A 21341-nucleotide genomic window follows, 5' to 3' on the forward strand; every position below is an offset into this window, starting at 1 on the left:
GATTGAAATGGAGAAGACCTGTTCCATACTGGACAGCAACAGTCAGAACTGATGGTCATGATTGTTTTTCACAACACAGTGGGGGTTTATTTACCTTGTTTGGGATGAGGGGAGGTTGCAAAATAATACAACTGGAAAGGCAAGAATTACTAGCTAGCCTAGTTAGTAAACTAGCTGCCTTATGGAATGGCAGTAGAGATGAACCTTGAATTCTAGCTCCATGACTATAGCCATGGCTATTAACTTCTCTGTTCATGGACGAGCTACTGAACCTACTTTACTCCTACATAAGCTGCTGAGGTGCTGGCAGCGAAGAGTTCGCTTTACATCTGTAGCAAGAAATCTTGCACTGCTGAATCTGGGTATAGTTATGGAAGAAAATCAAGAAAATAGTTTAGACTGCTTCTCTCTGTTGGGCAATGTAACACTGAGGGATCTGCTGAACTTTTAGCTGGCGTTTGTTCATAAATCAGCAAAGGAGGTGCACATCCACAAAGGAGTCACTTTTAAAATTAGGTGAGTGGCAGCTGTTTCCCTTCATGATTCCTTAATGTCTGCTTTGACAGTGAACAAAATATAAATTGTAGGAATTAGAAAAAAATATAAGTTTTTAAAAGTATGGTTTCCTAGTTCTTCAACTCATTGCATACCCACCCAAACTGCTAATGCTCTCATGCCTAAACAACCTTCTAACCTTCCTACAAAATGACTGATTTACTACTGAATTAAGGTTGAACTCCAGCCTACCCTGTGAAAGTGAGTTTGCTTCATACAAATGACTATTTCTCAGAACCTGCTAACTTTGCCTGCCTCTTACAGTTTTTATATGATTTCCTGTATGTAGATGTCTTTTTCCAAATACCAAAACAATGATGAAATTGTCTTTTCCTTCTTGAAAGGGAAAGAAACAATATTAAACAATGTCAACTTTTTTTTTATTTTAAGAGTGCTTGGCTGTGACTAGGACTTGTCATGTCTGTTTTCATAATATTTTCTGTTTTTTCAACTTTCTGTATGGCTGGCATCATCTTAACCCTGGCAGAAAGTTTGTATCCTTATGTGTACATTTTAGAGTTCACTTCATGGGTTGGGTTTCTTGAGGAGTGGGGCAAGAAGGGGGTTCTTTTTCCACCACTCTGTGATGGAGTGAGTTTAAAACTGCATAATAGCATTTAAGGGGGAAGGAAAAAAAAAAAAAAAAAAAGAGAAAAAGTTCTGGATTAGAAACAAGGAAGCATTTTATCCTAGAGAAATTTCTTGAGCTGCTAATAATAGCAGAGGACCTCCAGCCAGATTTTGTTTGAGCAGGGATTAGAGAGGCAGAAGCAGCTAAGTGGGCTTCGCTCAGGAAGGGCTATGTGTAACTTCTGTGAGTCCTACTAGGTGACTTTTGGTTTGTGAAGCCTGCCCTCAAGGGGCTGGTTTATTTGGATTTAATGACTCATGTAGGCTTGTGGATCAGCTTTATTTTCTTTAGTGAACCAAAGGATGCTGTTTGATCCAGCAAAATGAAAGGGAATGCTTCAAGTATGCTTCTACATTTTAGAAATCCAAGGATTGATTGAGTCACATAAAGAGGGACAGGAAAGGTGAGTGCTGTGACTATGTTGCAAAGATAACTGTTCTGTGTGTCCCCCTGCAATGACTATAAAATGACCCTATTGATACCTGGGGCTCACATAATGTGCTTCAGGGATGGCTGAATCCCATCGTTTTCTAACAGTTCATCTTCAGGGAATCACTTTTTTTATCCCCACTTACATGTTTGCTTTTCCCAGACATTGGAAAAAAAATGGTCTTGACTTCAAAACATACGAGTAGGGGTTGAGGCAAAAGCACATGTTGCTACTGTTCTTCTCCCCTATTGCCACTCTACAAAGGATCTCTCTGTTCCAATTTGTTTTCTTGCATAAACACATCTCCTCACTGCCACCACTCTTCTGCTGACCTTCCCCTGCACTATGTTCATTCTTACCTGATTTGATCTCTCCACATACACAGCTGATGAAAGAGTCATCTTTATCCAGCAGCTCTATAAATCATTAACTAGGCTTAGATTTACAGATAAAACAGCATGAAAGATGGTAAGTTAAGAGAGTGTGATGAACTTGTTCAACACAAGTCATAAGGCTTCCTCTACGTACATAAAAATAAAGAAATTAGCAGAAGGTTTTGGCATTCCTAACTGATGGGCATTCAATGGAATCTTGCATAATCATCCTGAGGTGCTGGAAGTTAAGTGCAAGAAGAAAGATGTTGCAGAAAATAAAATGTAATGCAAAGATTTGTATTCAGCAGGGAAAATCAGAGACAGGAAAGAGAAGAGAAAACTTCTGGGATTTGCCCTGATCTGAACTTCTTTGACTTATATGTGACATGGTTTGAGTAACTTCTATTCCTGAATTCACATTACACATATAGCAGATAAGCATCAGATATAGCATGGGTGCAAACATGGACTCCATACCAGATGATCTGTGCAAAGAGGGAAGCTCTAGTATCTGCAAACTATTTTGAGATAAATGTTCCTTAATGAGGACAGTGTCTGACAGTTTGCTTCTTATAGATGACATTCTCTTTTCTACTATAGGTGTGGCGCTTCATTATTTTGTTTTTAATAAGATAGCAGTACAGGATGAACAAATAGTTTTTATTTAAGTGTCTTGAAGATGTATGCTGCAGTTTGTCCAGGAAGAAAAATATTAGCCTAAGCTGGCAAGGAACTAACATGCTGCTCTTTCAAATGATGCCCACAAACTGGGAACTACATATTAAAAACTCTGGACAGAATTTGCTTGTTCTCAAGTTTCTACTGAAGGTCCAGCTGCTAGAATTGTATGAAAATTTCAGTAGTCAAGTTTTAAAAGTTCTTATCCTATACTTATTTTTTAAGTTAATCCTGGAAAGTGTGGACTGCTTATACCTGATGCAGTAATGTCTATACAAAAGGACAAGAGCATTCACAAAACAGAACCACAGCAACTAGGAGGGCAGAAAGATTACTGATCCCACCTCTGCCAACACACCAGATTAACTTGCTGTTTTGGGTTTAAATTTATGGGTGGCAAGAGAGGGGCTGGAGGCTGGACATCCCTTGCATGTATTTTTTGTGAATAAAACTGCTTCCTCTGCAAAAGATGCATGCCTCCTTGACCTGCTTTTTTCCTCTGAGTTTGTAACCTGTGTTTGTTGGCAGGAAAATGATGATATTTGTAGCTCCATAATAAAATTTCAAACATAGTGTGTCACAAATACATAAATGAAGTTTTATCAGTGGTTTAGTTTCATGTTCAATAATGACAGTGCAAATCTCCACATTCTTAACACAGATCTGATATGGGTGGAGTACTGTGTGTTTGAATTGCTGCCTTTGGTTTCCTGGAGACTGAGAGTGGCATTCATGTGCTGGTTACGTGCAGTGTACAACCTGAAGACTTTCTTTAATTCCATATGGACATATTTGGATATTGTTATTTTAATATTTTAAGGACGTGGAGCTCCTGGAGAATAAGGTCCAGTCAGTTTTCAAGTACTAGGTTGTCAGCATGGTACGATCCAGCTCACTTCAAGACAGAGTTTTAAGGAAAATCAAATGCCTTTCACATAGGTAGCCCAGTACAAAAAAAAAAAAATCCCCTGGTTCTATGTTGTTTAGCAAGGAGCACATAAAGGCTCATGGTAAGCACGTTCAGATCATCTGAGATGTGAATCGGATTGCAGGTACCTGGATAAACATAATCTTGCTAAAATAATTGTCACAAAACCCCCACCACAACAAAACTATACATGCCCTTCTGGTTACAGGATATGTTAGGTATTTGACTAAACAAAAACATGATGTGGTATACCACTGTCTTGTAAGTGTGCTGATTGGCTATTTTGTGTGTGTGTGAGATTTTCATCATCAGTTACAATTTCTTCTCCCAAGATGTCAGAAAATGTCATAAGAAAAGAGGAAAAAATGTCACCTAGCAACCAAAGCTTTATGAAGAAAAGTTCCACACTGACCAGCAGAGACAAAGTGAGCTGGGGAGTTGGGAGGAGGCACGAGCAACTGTGAAAAGGCTGCTTGTCTGCTGCTCTGGCACTGATCTCAGCCCTGTTACGGTAGGTGCTCTGGGCACAAAGTTCTTCTCAAAGGAAGTTCGGAGTTCCTGTCAAACTGGTTTGCATAGAACTTGGCTTGCAAAATAGGACTTTGGGTTACTTTTTCCTGACTTTCAAATGCGGATTTGAAAATGATAATATCTCAAATCATGATGGGGATCTACATTTTAATTTTGTAACAGCAAAAAGTAAACTTGAGAGGAAAGGGCATTATCTCTCTTTTATCTATTATTTCATTTATCTCTTTTATCCTCTCCTACCATTAACAAAGATGAGATTAGTGGATGTTTCTTCTATTATCTGGTAGAGCAGAGAGGAGCATTTATTTTTCAAGGTCTTTGAGAAATTAAGAGATTCGGAGTTAACTTGCCCCCTCCGGGTACTGTAAGGAAGCTAGGGAACAATAAGAGACAGCCTTGTTGGAGGGGTGGGGGGGGGAACAAAACATCTTGGAAAATATTAATACACACGAATTAACACAACACTGAACAGGATACTGTGCTTTATCAGAGCAAGGAATACAACGCTTAAAACCAGGCTCACAGATTGTGGTTGAAAATTGGAGGATGATACTCCTGTCACTTCTGCAGCGCAGGCTTGCACATGGTCCATTTTACCTCCTGCCTGTGCTTGCATGACAGTATGGGTGGGTGTAATAGCGTTGAGAGGATGTGAGTAGGATTGATCTGGCATACTATGCATGCGAGGCACACACAACTGCTGCTGTTTTATTTCACCACTACACCAACAGAAACTGCCCTTATATAGACACTTCTGGCTAAGATTTGTACAGTCAGGGATACAATATACTTTATTATAATCGCATCCATTTCATAACCTGCAGATTTCATAACCGGTTAAGAGCGGCATTGCAGCATGGCAATTTTATTTCTTTATGGCTTCTTTTAGTTGCATGGTGGGCAGGGAAGCTGTATTTTTTGGATTTTTGCAGTCGCGTTTGAGCATTTGTCAGCCTCTTTCCCACTGCTATTTGTCTTGGTCAGTCTCTGCCTCCACACCCTCCTCCCCGAACTGACAGCAAATGCCGAGGGAGAAATCCTGAACTCCCGGGCTGCACCCCGATAACCGATCCCAGATCGGGAACTGGCAAAATGGTGCAGCATCACGGGGTGGCGCCCACCTCGCTGCGGGCTACCCACCGACGGCGGGTCCAGCCCGGGCGGCCCGACGCCGGCCAAACCCGCAGCGGTCCCTCCAGATCGGGGTGCCGCTTCTCCCTTCGTGAAGTTGCCCCCCCCCCCGACCGTGGGGCTCGGTCCCGCCGTTCGCGGGGCTGCGGGCGGCTGCGCTCCCGCTGACCGCCTCCGCCAGGGTGCTTTCAGTGAGCTCGCAGGGCGCCCGCCGTCCCGGGCCAGCCCCCGGGCGGGCTCCCGGCCGGCGGCGAGCGCCCGCTCGCCCCGGGCCAGGCGGCTGCCGGCCCCGCTCGGCTCGGCGGGGCTGAGGGGAGAGCCGGGGGCGGCGCGACCCCCGCCCGGGGGCGGCGCGACCCCCGCCCGGGGCGGCTCCCTGCGCCGCGGCGGCCGTGGCCGTGCCCGCCCCCCCCCGCTCCGCCCCGCCCCGCCGCGCTCCGCCCCGCCCCGCCGGCAGCTCCCGGCCCGCCCAGTCGGAGACGCCCCCGCCGTCCCTCCGGGCTGGGGGGAGACCCCGCCGCCGCCGCCGCCGCCGCCGCCGCTCCAGCCCGGCCCGGCCCGGCGCGGCGGGGGGGGAAGGGGGAGGGGGAGGTAGGGGAGGGGAGGGAAGGGAAGGGAAGGGAAGGAGAGAAGAGAAAAGAGGGAGGGAGGGAGGTGAGGAGCCGCCGCCGCCGCCGCCAGCCGCCTTGTCGCTCTGCTTTCTGCAGCCGGTGCGGAGGAGGGGGCAGCCCCCGGCAGGCGTCCCGGCATGCTGAAAGTCACCATGCCCTCCTCCTCCTCGTCCTCCTCCTCGTCCTCCTCTTCCTCGTCGTCCTCCGGCTCCTCGGCCGCCGGCCGCTCCGGATCCGCCGCGCCCGACTACTGGATCGACGGCTCCAACAAGGACACCCTGGCCCACTACTTCGAGCTGGAGTCCGAGCTGGGACGGTGAGGCGGCGACGGGACGGGACGGGACGGGGCGGCCGCGGCGCGGGGGGCGCGGCCGCCGCGGTGCCTCCCCGGGCGGAGCGGCGGGGCCGGGGCTGCCGGGGCTGCCGGGGCTGGGTCTCCCTTCCTCGGCCGGGGCTGCCGGGGCTGGGTCTCCCTTCCTCGGCCGGGGCTGCCGGGGCTGCCCGGGCTGGGTCTCCCTTCCCCGGCCGGGGCTGCCGGGGCTGCCGGGGCTGGGTCTCCCCTCCCCGCCGGCACTGCGTCGCTGCGGCGAGGGCGGCAAAACTTTGGTTTGGGTGAACGGCAGCGGGAGAGCGTCCTGCCTTTCACGGCATGTAGGCTTTCGAAGGAAAATTACACCTCCCGGGAGCCAAGCTGTGCAAATCCCCCAAAGGAACGGGTGGTTCTCAGGAGAAGGCATCAACCCGTCTCGGTCAGCGCTGGTCCAGATGAGCAGCTTTACCTTTAGTCAGGTTACCTGTGTATTTGCAGACTCCAGACCTAATACCGTATCAGCTGAATGGTAGGCATCACTTCGAGAGCACTGAAATGCTAGCTTATTCGCAGCCTCACTTCATACGAGACCTTTTATCATCATCGCCGTTATCAGCACCTTTAGACCTCGCGCTGACAAAACTCCCACCCGAGACAGGAGTCCGTGAACAGGCCTCTGTCAGCAGAGTCTTTTCAATGGAGCGCAGTGCAGACGAGTGAGCTGGTACATGTTTTTTCATGAATCCTGCACTACTGCCCTGATGCTTCTGCCTGGCAACTTTAAGGTCCCAAGTGTTCAGTTTTTTTAAAACTGAAGTCCAGTGTAACACGCTTTTGCCCATCTCTAGTGTGCAATTTTTACTCTCTAAATACAGTTGTTGGTTTTATGTTGAATTTGTGGGTAGAAAATAACGTGTTAAAAAGTGGAAAATGACAGCTTTTTTAAGGGTTTCCAGAAGATGACTTAAATCTGTAAGTCAGTAGGTAACAAATAACAATTGTTAATTTTGCCAATGATGACTTAAATCTGTAAGTCAGTAGGTAACAAATAACAATTGTTAATTTTGCCAATGATAGAGCATTGAAGTCCTGGATAACTGTGGGAAACTTGTAGGTAATAACATGGTTGCCTTGGTACAGTATTTTTTCAGAAGGGGCATGCAATGAAAGTTATTGCTACAAGGCATACCTGTGCTTGCTGTACTGTAACTGATCAGGGCAGGAAAGGCTATAGAAATACAATACAGTATCATTCTTGGCTTGCTGACTAGGTCTTAAGCATCTGCTGCTACCTCTTTGCCACTATTGCTACTCATGCTAGCCAGATTTAAATAGGCATAGATCTATGTACGCTTACCACATTTATACTTGACTTCACTGTACACCTATGCAGAAACATAAAAATGTAAAGCAGGAAATATTGTTGTGTCAGTTTTGTGCCCGGAATTGAAAAAAAAAAAAAAAAGTGTTTATTGCTGAATAACAACAGTTGATACCAACTCTGTCACCTGGATTAATACTGTTATGCATAGTCTGTCTAGAATTCTTTTGGCATGTGTGGTACTGACTGTGGGCTTCATTTAAGAATAGTCTGCATTGGCGGTATGTCATGGGTTTATTGTATAGCTTGGGAAGGGGTTTTAAAAGGTGAACTCTCCTGTCTGAGGAAGGAAGAGTTGATGAAAGCTGAGGTGTAATGGGGTTTTCTACCTTGCAAGGTGAGACAGTAGGTGCTGAAAACCTAACAAAAGGTTTGAATAAGGAAGACAGCCACACCCAACTAGTGTAGAGATGGGAGCCACTAAGTCTGCGCTGCTGTTGGGTAGAACTAGGAAATAAGATTTAAAACAAAAGCAGAAGGAAGACAGGAGATAAGAACCATCTTAATCAAAGACCGTGGGGCAGGGAAGGGAGGGAGAACAACTCAGAAGGGTACATGGTCCGAGACAAAATTGCGCTAACAGGTATGGCAGCGAGATCTCAGTCCTTAGGTCCCAAGGCTAGCTTTGAGACCCTTTCAGAGCCAGTATCTGAGTGCTGATGCTTATCTCTGACACCCTCTGACAGCGCAGGTGTATCTCAGCCAATCTATAAGGGAGATCCAACAATCGCTCTTGGTTCCTAAGTGTAATATAAAACTGTATTGTTTTCTCTTGGTAACCTTGTCTCCAACCTTTTAATTTTGGAGATTGAGTACTTCTACAAAAAAACATTTATTGCTTAGGTTAGTGGTGGTGCAAGTATATCAGGCGAGGCTGAAAGATGTGGGTATGTGATCCCTTTAGATGCAGCAAATCAAAATAATATACTAAAATGACCAACAGGAGACACTGTCCTAAAATACCTTTAACAAATACAGGGAGTGGAAGGTGTCTTCTGTCAGACTGGAAAGACCTGCATTTGGCCAGCTGTTGCTGAGTATGGGAGTTCCCATCTGGGAGGAGCACCCTTTCTGCAAAGTATGTCTGGCAAATCCCTAAGCCATCGTAGTCAGTAATTCTTGCTTGTATGACCAACTAAGGAGGCATGGGAGAAGAGGGGGAAGGTCCTGCTAGCAAGAAAAACAATAAATGCCTAAAAACTTGGGTAGGAGTAAACAGTCATCTTTCAACAGTGGAGTTCCACAGGGATCATCAGTTCAGGTGTCTGTGCTGCTCAACATGCTCATAAATAAAGGGGTTGAACAGTGATATTTGCAGGTCTTACTGAATTATTGAGGGTTTTAAAGACAGCGCTGCCTATGAAGAACTGCAGAAAGACCTTGTTGGACTGACAGGGCATTTAAATGTTGGATGAAGTTCAGTTTAGATAAATAAAATGGGGGTGGAGGAGGAACCATTTGGTTGTTTTCTTTCTCTAGTAAATCCTATAGTGAGGTTAAGACAGAGATCTCTGGAGACACGTGTGGTGTGGATGGAACACCTGGTTAGAGGTGCTTGTTTGCTGTTCTCTTTGATGCAAGCTCTGCAGGGAATCTGACAAAGCAAGCAAGTCACAAAGGAACTACAGGAGGAAAGGCCATTTCAGCGCAGTGTGTACTTAGGTGGTGGAACTCCTGGCCACTGGATACTGTGGATGATGAAAGCTTACATGGGTTTAACAGGCAACTAGGCAAGTTTGCATTCAGGAAATCCATTAAGATTGATTAAACATGAAGATACTAACTATTGAACTGTAAGTTGCTGAATGTTACGAGAATATTCTTTGACAGTGTTGATACAGTTTTGCTGTATTCTTGCATTCTTCTTGAGGCATCTGTTTGGCCATCATTAGAAACAGTATTCTCGGCTAGACTGGCTTTTATTCTGACTCAGGACAGCTGTTTTTATGTTCTACTGAATGCTTGGCTAGTTTGCCTTCCTTTTAGTCCATTTCTGACGAGGGCTTTTGTGTTTACCACGGAACTGGAGTTCAGAATGCTGTAAAGATAAAACTTTGGTCTTTGTTTTATGAAGAGTATCTATATCTGTTCCTTCCCCGAAGGTTGCAACATTTGTCAGTTGTGGACATTGGAATTTTGTTCTGAGTGTTATTTCATCTAAAAGCTTATTTTCCACACTCCCTTGGAAAAAGATTTTAATAATTTTAGGTTCTAAACTTGTATGTTCCTTAAAGACTAAAACCTTCGTTAGCCTTATATAATCCATGCTGTATCTTTTGGTACAGAGTTTCTGAATTCACCATTAGTCTAAAAATGGTATTTGGGTTGAAAAGGAAATTGAGTAACAATTTTTTTGATACTCAGCAAAATTACAAAAAAGGAATTTCTCTTTGTTGGAATTTTAGTTATGGAATTTTACTTAGCATGCAGTCTCTTGCCTGACTGTGCCAAACTACGTAACTATTTGAGTCGAAACTATCTAATGTTATTATTGTAGGCATATTGCAGATCTATTAAATGGTCAAGAGCAGCTAGAAGTATTTCCAACCAAATCCTTAGGGCTTTCTTTCAGTTTCAAAGGTTAAATAAAATAATAATTAAAAAACCCCCCAACAAACCAAACAAAAGTTACAGGCATTTTTTTGTGTGTAAGAATGATAAATCAGGATTTTCCAAGGTTGCCTTTTCCTTCATGAGCAGTCTTTCAATTGTGTCATCCTTGCTGAGGACCTAAAACTGAAAGGCACTCAGTACTTGCAACTTACCTTGAATTGACAGGGTGAGCTGAATCATAGGTGGTTTCTGTCCTTGAGCTCTTAGCACAGAGAGAGTTTAAATCTAACGTGTGGTCTGAACTCAAGATTTCAGTGTACAGAATGATGTCATACTCTGTCAATCCTATTTATGAGTGCTGTCATAGTAGCGTCTACTTTGTAATAGCAGTAGTAGATGAAATAAGGTAAATCCTTTGTAAATGCATAATTTTATAGAAATTGATGGCTTTTGCATTTGATGCTTTGAAGTTCAAACAGGTTTTGCTTTGAAAGTATGCCAATTATTTTCACTTCCATTCCTTCATTAAAAAAAAAGGGGGGAAGGGGCTTTTTTCTGTTCATCTCAAGAGTCATTTTTTATACAGGCTGTTTGCCATGTTTATTTTGAAAATCGCTTGCTCATTTTGCTTTGGGGTACACTTAAAGTAGGTCAGTCCCTCCTTCAGTAACACTTCTGCTTACTTGCTTGTGACTTTTAGTACTGGTCCTGAGGATTTTCCTAAGTGATGCAGGCATGCTGCTGACAGCACAGGGTGCTGTCTGTCTGAATGTGAGCATGGAGTGCTTAGCTGAACCAGGATGAGAATTTGAGCAGAAACTGCCTGTGTAGAGTTGCCTGTTGTCCAGGTCACGTTGTGCCACAAACTGCAACTTGCTTGTTGCCCTCACACCTTCAGGCAAGCAGCAAGCATTTTCATGCAGTCAGTTCCTGCTGATAGGAAAGGCTGTTGAAGAGGTGGATGTGAGGCCTCGTTTGGCACTGTTGTGGTGGGTACGCTGGACCTTGCTTTGAGGTAGGAAGATAGGAGATATGGAGGGCATGGTGTCCTTTTGGTGCTGGCCAAGGTGGCAGGTGAATCTGGAGAATGGTTTTCATGCATTGCAACAGCCAGCATAGCCCTAGCTGAAGATTTTCACTTCCTCTTGAAGGGATTCTGTCCACCTCATCTTTCCCCTTGAAAAATGTCCTAAGCATTTGACCACAGGCTCTTCTATGTTTTGCTTTGCTTCTTCTACTGAAGCAATGGTGTTGTGGAGAAGATAATCCAATGCTACATTGGCCAGAAAGAGGATGTCAGATTGTTGTTAAGCAAGACACTGCTCTATGAGGGGGGAAGTCAGTCCCTGTCGAAACGCATGTTGGTCTACAGAGAGTCATAAATAAAAATTGATAGCAAGCAGCCAGTGTTTTCTGTGGATACTCTATAGATTCTTAACCTCATCTTCTGGATGAAATTCCTCACTTGGGTACCAGGAACCAGAACTTGGAATGTATAGCCTGGGTTTTGACAACTAAAATTCTTTACTTAGTGCAGGGAGAGTATTTTCTTCAGTTTTGTCTGGTTCAGTTGAACAACTGGTTGATTCAGAATTAAAAACTTGGGTGTTGAAAAAGCAAGAAAAAAAAATTTCCTTTACCATTCTGTAAATAAAAAACAATTGAGAGTAGACATACGGTTTCATTTGAGGGTCTCTAATTGTGGAGAGAAATGGGCCCTTAGGGTAGATGTTTTGAACCTTGCCATGGGAGATTGTTATTGACTCTGTTGTCCAAATGTCTATCTTAGGCACTAAGTTACTTGTCTAAACATTACCTCTCTCTGCATGTTTTTTAGTCAGAAAACAAGAAAGCTTTTTTTGAGTATTTGTTGGCACAGTTGGCATTCTATTCTATTCTTGGTAGAAAAAGAGTTTAAGTTTTACTTAAATCACTTTACAGTTGGGATTTGTGGCAAAACCATTGTTCTGCTGCAGCCACAAGTTCTGCATTGAACTGCAAACTCAATGCCTGCCTCACTAGGTCTCAGAAAACATGATAAAATACGCATTTTTCACAATGGCTTATGTGTATATCTGCATCCTTTTAATACTGTGACTGAGGCATTGTCTCCATCATGCCATGATGGAAGATAGGTTTGTTGATTCAATAAGCCATGGACAATGTGTTTAGCTGTCAATGCTTGTGGACAGTCATGTCAGAGAAGCTAACACTATCATAGCCTCCTTCTTTCAGGAATATGTTAATGCTTGTTTCTGTGGAAGAAACTGCCCTGCTACCTCTGTAAATAAATGTATTACTTGGTTTTTAGTACAGTCAGTAATATCCAAGTCATAACTGTATTATATAAAAAATAGTTTGAAACAAGCTTTTCTTCTTCTAAATATGAACTTAAGCAGACTACTGATAATGGCATGTATTTACATGTTTCCAATTACAAAAGCACTGAGATTTTATTTGTAATGTTGTATTGCACCATTCCCATTTTTAAAAGGCAATTTGTGGGTGCATCTACACCGAAGTTTTAATTTGGATTGGGAGTGACATTTGTGAAATGAATGTCCCAATTGTCCCCTCTCACTGTGTTTTGCTTTGCATCAAGGGGCGTCCTTGGAGCGCACAGAGCAGACTGAATGTAGCTGAACCAGAAGATGTAGTTCAGGAGTATTTAATCCACTCTAACCTTTTGGGAACAATAAGTTCACAGGACCAGATCAGGGCTGATCTGACGTAAAACTGGCAAAAAGTTTGTGTGCTGATATCAGCACATTGCCACCATCTGTAACACTGGTGTGCTTCTACTGCACTACACTACTTGCTAATGCATACCTAAATTATACGTCCTAGTGATACTGTATCTGAATCTATCTGTAGTTAATCTGCAAATTGATTAATAGTATGCTGGTGATATCACGCATTCAACATAATGCATAGGTCAATGTCTGTCTGCTCATTTTAATTAACTTGGAAGCTAAAGGGAATATATATTATATGAATCAAAATTCAGAACTTAGTGGGCAGTGAAAGACTAGTTAGTCATTGGAGAGTATTGCATTATCTCTGTACTTTTATTAGTCTGTGTACTCAATGTATTGTTCTGTCAATAAATTGAGGCGTTATCATTTTTTCTATAAAAGGAGTGCTGGAGCAGTTTTAAGTAGCTGGAATAAATAGATGATCATTATGTGTTATTTTCACAGCTTTCTTTACTTAAAAAAGAGGTATTAATAATGAAAATTATATTAGAGAATTGTTATTTCTTTATTTTCAAGTTATTTCTTCTGTCAACCACTGTGTATTTTTGTCATTGGTTTTTATTATCTTTTTTAATTTAAAACCCCCTGTATTTCTAACAGGGAAAATGAATAGCTCTTGAAGTAAGTAGTCTTAAGAATGCTGAAAAAGCTTTTTGCACATAGAGCTTTTAAGAGTTGAAAGTAATGGTATTATTTGTGTTAATACGAGAATTGTCATACTTGAAAAACATTGCAGTAATCTGCAAGGGGTCAGACATAACAAAGTCAATCTTTTAGCTTGTTACAGAGACAGTACATCTGAAATTGATGAAGTGTTTTCAAGTTCAGTCGAAAGCATCTCCCTAAGCATAATTGTGTAATAAGCCTGTATGATTCTGGACGGAGGGCAGGTAAATTTACTAAAGCCATGTGGTACGAGTAGCAAATACATGTTCATTCCACTGTGTCTTTAGGTGTATGTCCAAGTGTGCATAGTGTTGTGTAAGGGATTGTAATGGACACAGTTTCATAGGCACAATTCTACCAGTAACAGAAGTTTAAATCCTTGCTCACATAGTAAATACCCACATCTGAAAAGAACACCAATTAAGAATGGTGGTCATTGAAAAAATAGTGTTTGCAGTAGCATGTGTCCCATCTGTGGAAGTCCAAGTACTTGCAAGGAAGGACTAACTATCCTCTTCAGTCACTCAGATCAAAGAAGTTTTATCTTGCTGAATATTGTCTGAAAAGGTCAATCAGGAAATAAAATGTCATCCCTGGCCCTAGTTTTGTTTATAGTCCAACAAATTGAGCTGGCTTTATCAATCTCAATACACCCAAATGATTCTTCTGTGGTCTTCTGCTAGCCAGAAGGTTGGCTGGGCTTTGGGAAAGTGATTTTCTGACACCACACATTGTGTGGAAAAAAGTGCAAAGATTTGAATATTATTTTCATCTATGTATGTACAATGAACCATCATCTACGTATGTATGTATGAACCATTAGTAAGAGTTAAGACTGCATAAAAACACATACTCCCTTGTGCTTTCACAATGAAGCAGAATTTAAACATATAAACTTGCGTATTTGCTGTTGACTTCTTCGTTTAGGCATTCCTGCCATGCTTCTTCTCTTCACAATAAGCAGACCTTTATTATCTGAACAATCACTAATTTCACAAGGGATATTCTTTTCACAGTACAGTGATGCTCATTCTGAGAAGTGAGCAAATGTTCTGTGTATCTCCAAATGGTAATGCTGCTTTTTGTCCTTGGTTTTTCTATGTCTTTTTCAATATTGGTTTCCCTGTCTCCTCCATTTAAAAAAAATGGGTAAGTATGACAGCTTTTACAACCCATCATTGATACCTTGGAAATACTGTTACATTTGTTGTAAGTGATCCTTCATTTGGCCTTGCATTGTTAGTGTCCTCAGCCAGTCAGCAACCACCAGAAAATGCATTTTAACTTACTGGTTACTGCTCTTAAAAACTAACCTCATCTCTAATTTATGAGGATTTTTTTTTTCTTCCTTGTTCTTTGGAGTCTGAGCTAGCAGCTCTGTGAAATCTGAGCTGGCAAATTATTAAGGATTTAATTTAGGAATTTTTGTGTTGTGGAAGCATGTTGTTTTCTTATTGTCAGCTTTGCCTTACTTTTGTATCTCAGTGCTAAGAAAGGTCTTTCAGAGTGACTTCTCTTTTGGCAAAAGTGCACAGGATGTATTTCCCAGAGTCTCTCTGTGTTAGCATTTAAAAACAAGGCAAGAAAAGCATACTTCTTCCTTGTTCTGTACCAAGACTGTAGTTTGGTGATGCTTTCCCAGCTCTTTCTGACCTAGGAAATAAGATTTGTTTTGGAAGGTAAATGCATGTTTTGTTGTGATGGGGTTAGGGAAGGTTCTGCTTAGAATGTTATCTCTGTTTCCATGTGCTTCAGAGCAGCCCAAACGTGCTGTAACTGCTGAGGATTATACGTCTTAAGGACAGATAGACATTTACCTTGAGTTTACCAGAGTGTGTAGGAAGGTTGTGGTCATGCACATGGAAGCTTACTTCTTTTTTCCTGGTCAGTTGTGGTTTTTTTAAGATCTGTTAGCATGATACAATGGGAAGGATCATTGAGAATGAGCTATCCAGGTGTTGGGGTTTTGATCAACATATACATTATATGTGCTCAATTTCTTAGACTATGTAATGTTTGAAACAGAAAGATGGAGTAGTGGTGATATAATACGACACCAATACACATTGCAAATGTATCTTTTGGTTATAGAATAAATGCAAAAATGGTGTGGTTACTGTCATAGGTTACTATCAGTTAAAACACAGGGACTATTGGGGACCATCAGTATTTGCATCTGTTACCCCAAGAATAGATTGCTGAGGTGTTGTTGCTTTCCTTGTAAAGTAGTTCTAAGTTAGGAGACCCTACAACAATATGACTTTGAAAGGGACTGTTCAATCTGTAGCAACCAAAGCTTTTGTCTCTTCGAATTTCATCTGCAGGGGATAACAGGAGAGAAGTTATTTGGCATGAACCACCAAATTACATGGTTGGAACTGTATGCTAATTCTGACACAAATGAAATAATCACCTGAATAACATAATGCTGTAGCTTATAAGTTGTCCTCCTTTCACATACGCGGTTATCTGCACTAGAACTCAAGAACCATAAAATGTAAAATGAAAGATAAGGAAAATGGGAGCCCCTTTGAAGAAAAAAAAAAAAATTATAAAACATGCTGCCCTTTGACAGTTTACTGTCTATTTATCATAGCTTTTTGGGGGGTATAAAGCAGTGGTAAAAGCAAGTCCAAGATTTGTAAAGCACAGCCTCAAAACCAACAGCATTAAAATTTAAGCCCTTCAACAAATGTATAGTCTGTGCTCCGATACATACCTCACTGTGAGCATCCATATGCCACAGAAAAAATGCCAGAATTGCAACTTTACCTCAGAACTGATGTCATCTCCACAGTCCTTTTCCCCAAACTCTCCTCACTAGAAATATGTGATGCATGTCTCCTCTGGCCTCTCTCCAGGCATCATGAAAAAAAGCAGTTGCTTTATTTTAAGGAAGGGGAATGATTGTAAACAAGGGTTGTGTCGTCCCCCCCCGCAATAATTTTTTCCTTCTTGCAAGTATTTGTATTTTCTTCTCAATCCAGATCATCATAAACACACCGATATTGTTACTTATTTTCAGTCTTTTGATCTTTAAAGCATATCCATGTCTGCTAGGTTCACTGCCTTTGGGAACTGATACTGCATCTTAAAATACTCAATTGATTGTGGTTTTATTCATGAAGATGACCCTGATTGCTCCACAGACTTTGGCAGAACTGAATACTGCATGAACAAAAATGTTTTACATATGTCTTGATTTTATGTTTTCTTACGAGGCAGCATGGAATTATGTGACTGAGGGGGGGGTCATTCAATCAGATCAGTCACCAGAAATTGTGAATTGGTTGTTGATGTTTGTTCATTTATTAAAAAAAAACCAAACGCTGACATTCGGAGATAACAAATTCATGTAAAGAAATCGGGATTAGCTCAGAAATTAAATGCAGGAATTCCAATTCAATCTAAATAAATTACTTTCAATGAAAAATTTTGCATTTATGAATGAATAGAAATGAAAAAGTGTGAAAGATCTTAATGAATATCCATGGAATAAGAAGTCTGGTATTATCTTAAAGTACTTCTGAAATAATATTCATACTGATTATTCTTTAAATAATCCTTGTTCACGGAGGCACACTGCCAGTACCGAAGAATGTACTATGTGATTTCATTTTGTGTTTAGCTGTAAAAAAAAATACTGTGTTGAAAGGAGTGGACTTTCATACCGTTTCTGTGGAAGGCTGACCATAAATTGTGCAACTTTCAGTTGATAATGAGACCTTCTAGCTGCTTATATTCTTTGGAGATTAGTTGTTTGAATCAAACTGGAGAAAGTACTTCTTTCAGTTTCTCCATATATGCAAGATGGTGTTTGCTGTTTCTGATTTATTAGGTGTCCTGCACCAGTCTAGCACTGTGGACCAATGAGAGTGTTTTAAGAACCTGCTGTGGGCCAGAAATTATTTCAATTCTTTTGGCATGCATTGATTTTTTTTTTTTTTTAATGTGATGGTATGACATAGTTTTATGCTTTTGCAGAGAAAATGGATGTCTTGGTAAGGCTTATAAGGCCTCGAGATAAAATCTGCCATGGATGAGTACTGACCCCCCCTGTCCCCCCTCAGCCTATTGGCATGTTTTCTAGGTTAATGAACCACAATTCTGATCTGGAATACAGTGATTTACAGATATTTGTTTTCCTGATGGAAAAGATTTGCTTGTCAGCTTTCCATATTGTGCAATAATGATTTGCTAAAACTGAACTCAAAATCTGTTGAGAGCTCTGACATCATTATCATAATCTAAGTTCAGAGACCTGTAAAATATATGTGCATGAATGTTTTACCTGCTAGCTTCATTGGATGCCCCCTCCCCTCCCTGCCTTGTGCTGTAGGTGCAGCAAATGATCCATCTCTCTACATTCTCTTCAAACCCTTGTGATTTTCTGGCTGATTAGCTTAGTAAAATTAAAAGGGAAGGCCTGCAAAGTCGATTTTATAATGGGAAGCAACACTTTATAGGGTAGATACTGATGATCATTTAGGAAATGACTAATGATTTTGTTTAGTCACTTTAGGTTTCAGGCGAACAGATGAAGAAACATAATAACGGGGGGTGTTCCCCCCCCCCCCCTTTTTTTTTTCTGGGATTCTGTGCAGCTTGATGGAAGCTGCAAATGCTTATGGAGTGCACTGTTCACTATGCACCAGTCTGTTATCTAACTGGCAGGGGATTGACTTGAGTTGGACGAGGAAGCCAGGTCTAGTCTTAGCAAAATACTGTTAGAACAGCAAGTAACTGGTAATATTGGAGCAACACTTCTGACACTAAAAAAGTAATAATAAATTCCTTTTGTTTGCTGCAGGGGAGAGGAAGGCTGGTAAATTTATTGCATCTGATTCTCCCTTCACAGCAATTTAATTCAAGAATATTTTAACTGCAAACAAGAACAAAATTTGGATTGGTAGGTAAAATTAATAATCAATGAATGCTAAGTAAGATCAGTAATCAATTGCCAAATTGGGTCAATGTGTAATGGAAAATCTGCAATGAAAGAGATACCCTAAAATTCACTGGCATGTTTTCTGCTCTGACTCTCATAAAGATGAAACCCATCTCCATCTCTGTAATACCTCCATAATAAATATGCAGGTAAATTATTTTTTGAATTTAAATTCAAATCTCATCTCTATGCATAATTCATATCATAGGTGTTCAAAAGTAGGTGGAACAGGAATAAAACTGAGGAAAAGGGCAGTTTTATTCATTACTATAAAAACTTGCTCACAGAGTTGATTTGATTGGCAGTAGCATAAAGAGAATACTCTTCTATTTCCAGAGAATCATTCATTTCAAATGACAAAGCAACTTTGGTCGTCTCCTCCTCCACCTTCTACTCCTTCTCAGCACAACAATATCTTTTTGACCATTTGAATCCTCAGCTTGACTAGTTACAAGACAATAGCCCATGTTACTGTAAAGTGATTTCAGCTGGTTTGATCTATCCTAGTCTATTTTTATTGTTCTTCCAACATTTATGTATTTAAAAAAAAAAAAGAAACCAAGGTATTGTAACCCTTCACGTTCTTTTTCTGCATGACTTTAGAAAAGATGAAATGTTGTTTGTGATGGAAGCAATCAGTTGTATTTCCTTTGCAGATGACCGTCTAAATTGAGCTGGTGAAATTTATTCTTTAAATACGTAGCCCAACAAATCTTGCTTTCTTTCCCCTGTCAGTCCCTATTTTGTGACCTGGTTATGTTTGCTATTTGTGAATGAATACAATACTTCGAGATAGCCTGTTTAAATAGTTTGCTGTGGTAATTCTTATGAACAATGTGTTTTAACTGTATTGAATATCTAGTAAGACTGTTTTATTGTGTTTTTCCCTAGCCACAGCCAAAACAGAATAATAATGATTAGCAAGATGCATTAGTCATCTACAATGGCATGTGGCCATTGGAAGACCATATTTCATGCTTGAGACTCATGTCTGTTAACGTATGTTTTATCCATATATTCATATCTTTACAATAGTGAATTGGCAGATTTGAGAAACTCCAGAATTTCCATCCCACGATAAATTTCAGTATTTTGGCATTTGTTTTTGTTTTGAGTTAGAATGAGGAATTGAAGTATTGGCATGAAGTGGATAAGGGACAGTTTCACAGAATGGAATTTTTCAACAATTTCAAATTAAAATTTACAAACACTTTCACATTTTACGTTTTGTGTTAATTAAAGACATTCTTGACTCAAAGTAACCAGATTCCAAAAACAGACTATGTTTATCTCTTGTACCATGGTGCCTCATGAGAGTTTTGATTCAGGTCCCTCTTTTAACTGTTTTTACCTTCTGTCTTTAATTCCTGCTTGGACTGTGTTTTGCATGTTACACCAAAAGTAGTGCAGCTTTCATATGATATATTCTCCTACTGAAACATAGGGAGGTTGCAAAAGCTGTGTTTGTCTGCTGACTCCAGTTAAAAAAATTCTCAGACTTTTCTAATAAGAACAATAAACTTACTGAATGGGACGGGATCTCATTTGCCTTTCTCACAGCTGCTGTCTTGGTAGTTTGTAGCTGTCCAGTTGGTTGTTGCCCAAAATATATCTTCCATTTTCGTTCTCTGTTTGAGAAGGAAAACAATTGATGAGACTTGTGTTTTATAACAAAGTTCTTGTTATTCGTCTGTAATGCATGACCTTGCAGTTAATACAGGTAAATTTTATCCCTTTTCTCTTGCTCCTGCTCCCCAGGTAGTAAGTACAGTTTTTCCTTTCTGATATTACAGCCCTCTCCTGTATTGCTAATGCCTCCCCGCCTTTATCATCAGCAGACTGAATCAGTGTACTCCTAAGTTTATTCCAAAGTCAATAATTAAAATATTAAATAAGATATATAACAAACGAAAGGAATATTGATCAAACTTGCATATCAGAAAAAAACAGAAACACTGAAGTAAACAGCAATGTGTTCCTGGCAAGCTTTTGATGAAGGTCAGTTTGCATAGGCAAATTTCCTTGAGAGGGAGAAAAAAAAATCCTAAAAGCAAATGGTTTGTAAAACCGTTCCCTTCTATACCATTATCCTACTCAAATTGAAACAAAAAAAAAATAAAAATCACAATTCTTGCAGCATTGCCCATACCAAGGGTGAATCTGTTTCTTTACATTCTTTTGGTGACTCCTTGCTCCTTTAGCTAAGGACGTCTAGGGCTTTTCTCACCTTCCTTCCCACCAGCTCCTAGCACTTTCTTTAGAAAGTGCTCTCAATCGTCTTTATGCAAGGAGGAAGAAATGTTCTCCGCTATATTTAATAGGTGCAAATTCAGAAGGTGCAAAACTGGGCATTCTACACTGATCTTCTTGTGATGAGTGCCAAACAGTATAATTGGTATGCTAGTCAGAAAGCTGGCAGAAATCTTTATGTTTCAGGGGAACTGAGGGATTAGATTTCATTTCTACCACCATTCCATCTTCTTCCTACCATTTTTGGAATGCGGAGTAAGTGCGGATAAATTTAATGATTCCTGAATGTAGAAGGACTCAGCTCCAGTAACGCTGTCAAACAGAAATGAAAAATAGCATGTTTCTAAATGATACTTTAAAATTATGTGGGTCTGTGAGTTATAGGACCTGATTTGTCCTCAGTTTTTATCCAGCCAGCATAATAATTGCAGTTGTGAAAAGTGACTCCAACAGTGGCATACAATGCTTGCCTTCATATGTATTATGAAAAATCCCATTTAAAGTTATTTGTAAATTTTTCATTTGAAAATATACTGTGGAGGAATTAGGTTTCTTTAGTCCAACAGATGGTGCTGGGGAAAGGTGATGATAGTTCTCTAACAGTGAGC

At 40.9% G+C, this 21341-nt stretch overlaps 1 protein-coding gene across 1 annotated transcript in view; it reads left to right on the forward strand.

Annotated features, from left to right (window-relative positions):
• Positions 1-5897: 5897 nt before the first annotated feature.
• Positions 5898-21341, forward strand: part of CAMK4 (calcium/calmodulin dependent protein kinase IV) — a 183024-nt gene continuing 167580 nt past the window's right edge. The window contains exon 1 of the mRNA XM_069777186.1: positions 5898-6185. Coding sequence (XP_069633287.1) covers positions 6007-6185 — 179 coding nt within the window. The 5' untranslated portion in view covers positions 5898-6006. The remainder of the gene's footprint in view (positions 6186-21341) is intronic.

The sequence above is a fragment of the Haliaeetus albicilla genome, chromosome Z (genome assembly GCF_947461875.1).
Source record: "Haliaeetus albicilla chromosome Z, bHalAlb1.1, whole genome shotgun sequence".
NCBI classification, from domain to species: domain Eukaryota; kingdom Metazoa; phylum Chordata; class Aves; order Accipitriformes; family Accipitridae; genus Haliaeetus; species Haliaeetus albicilla.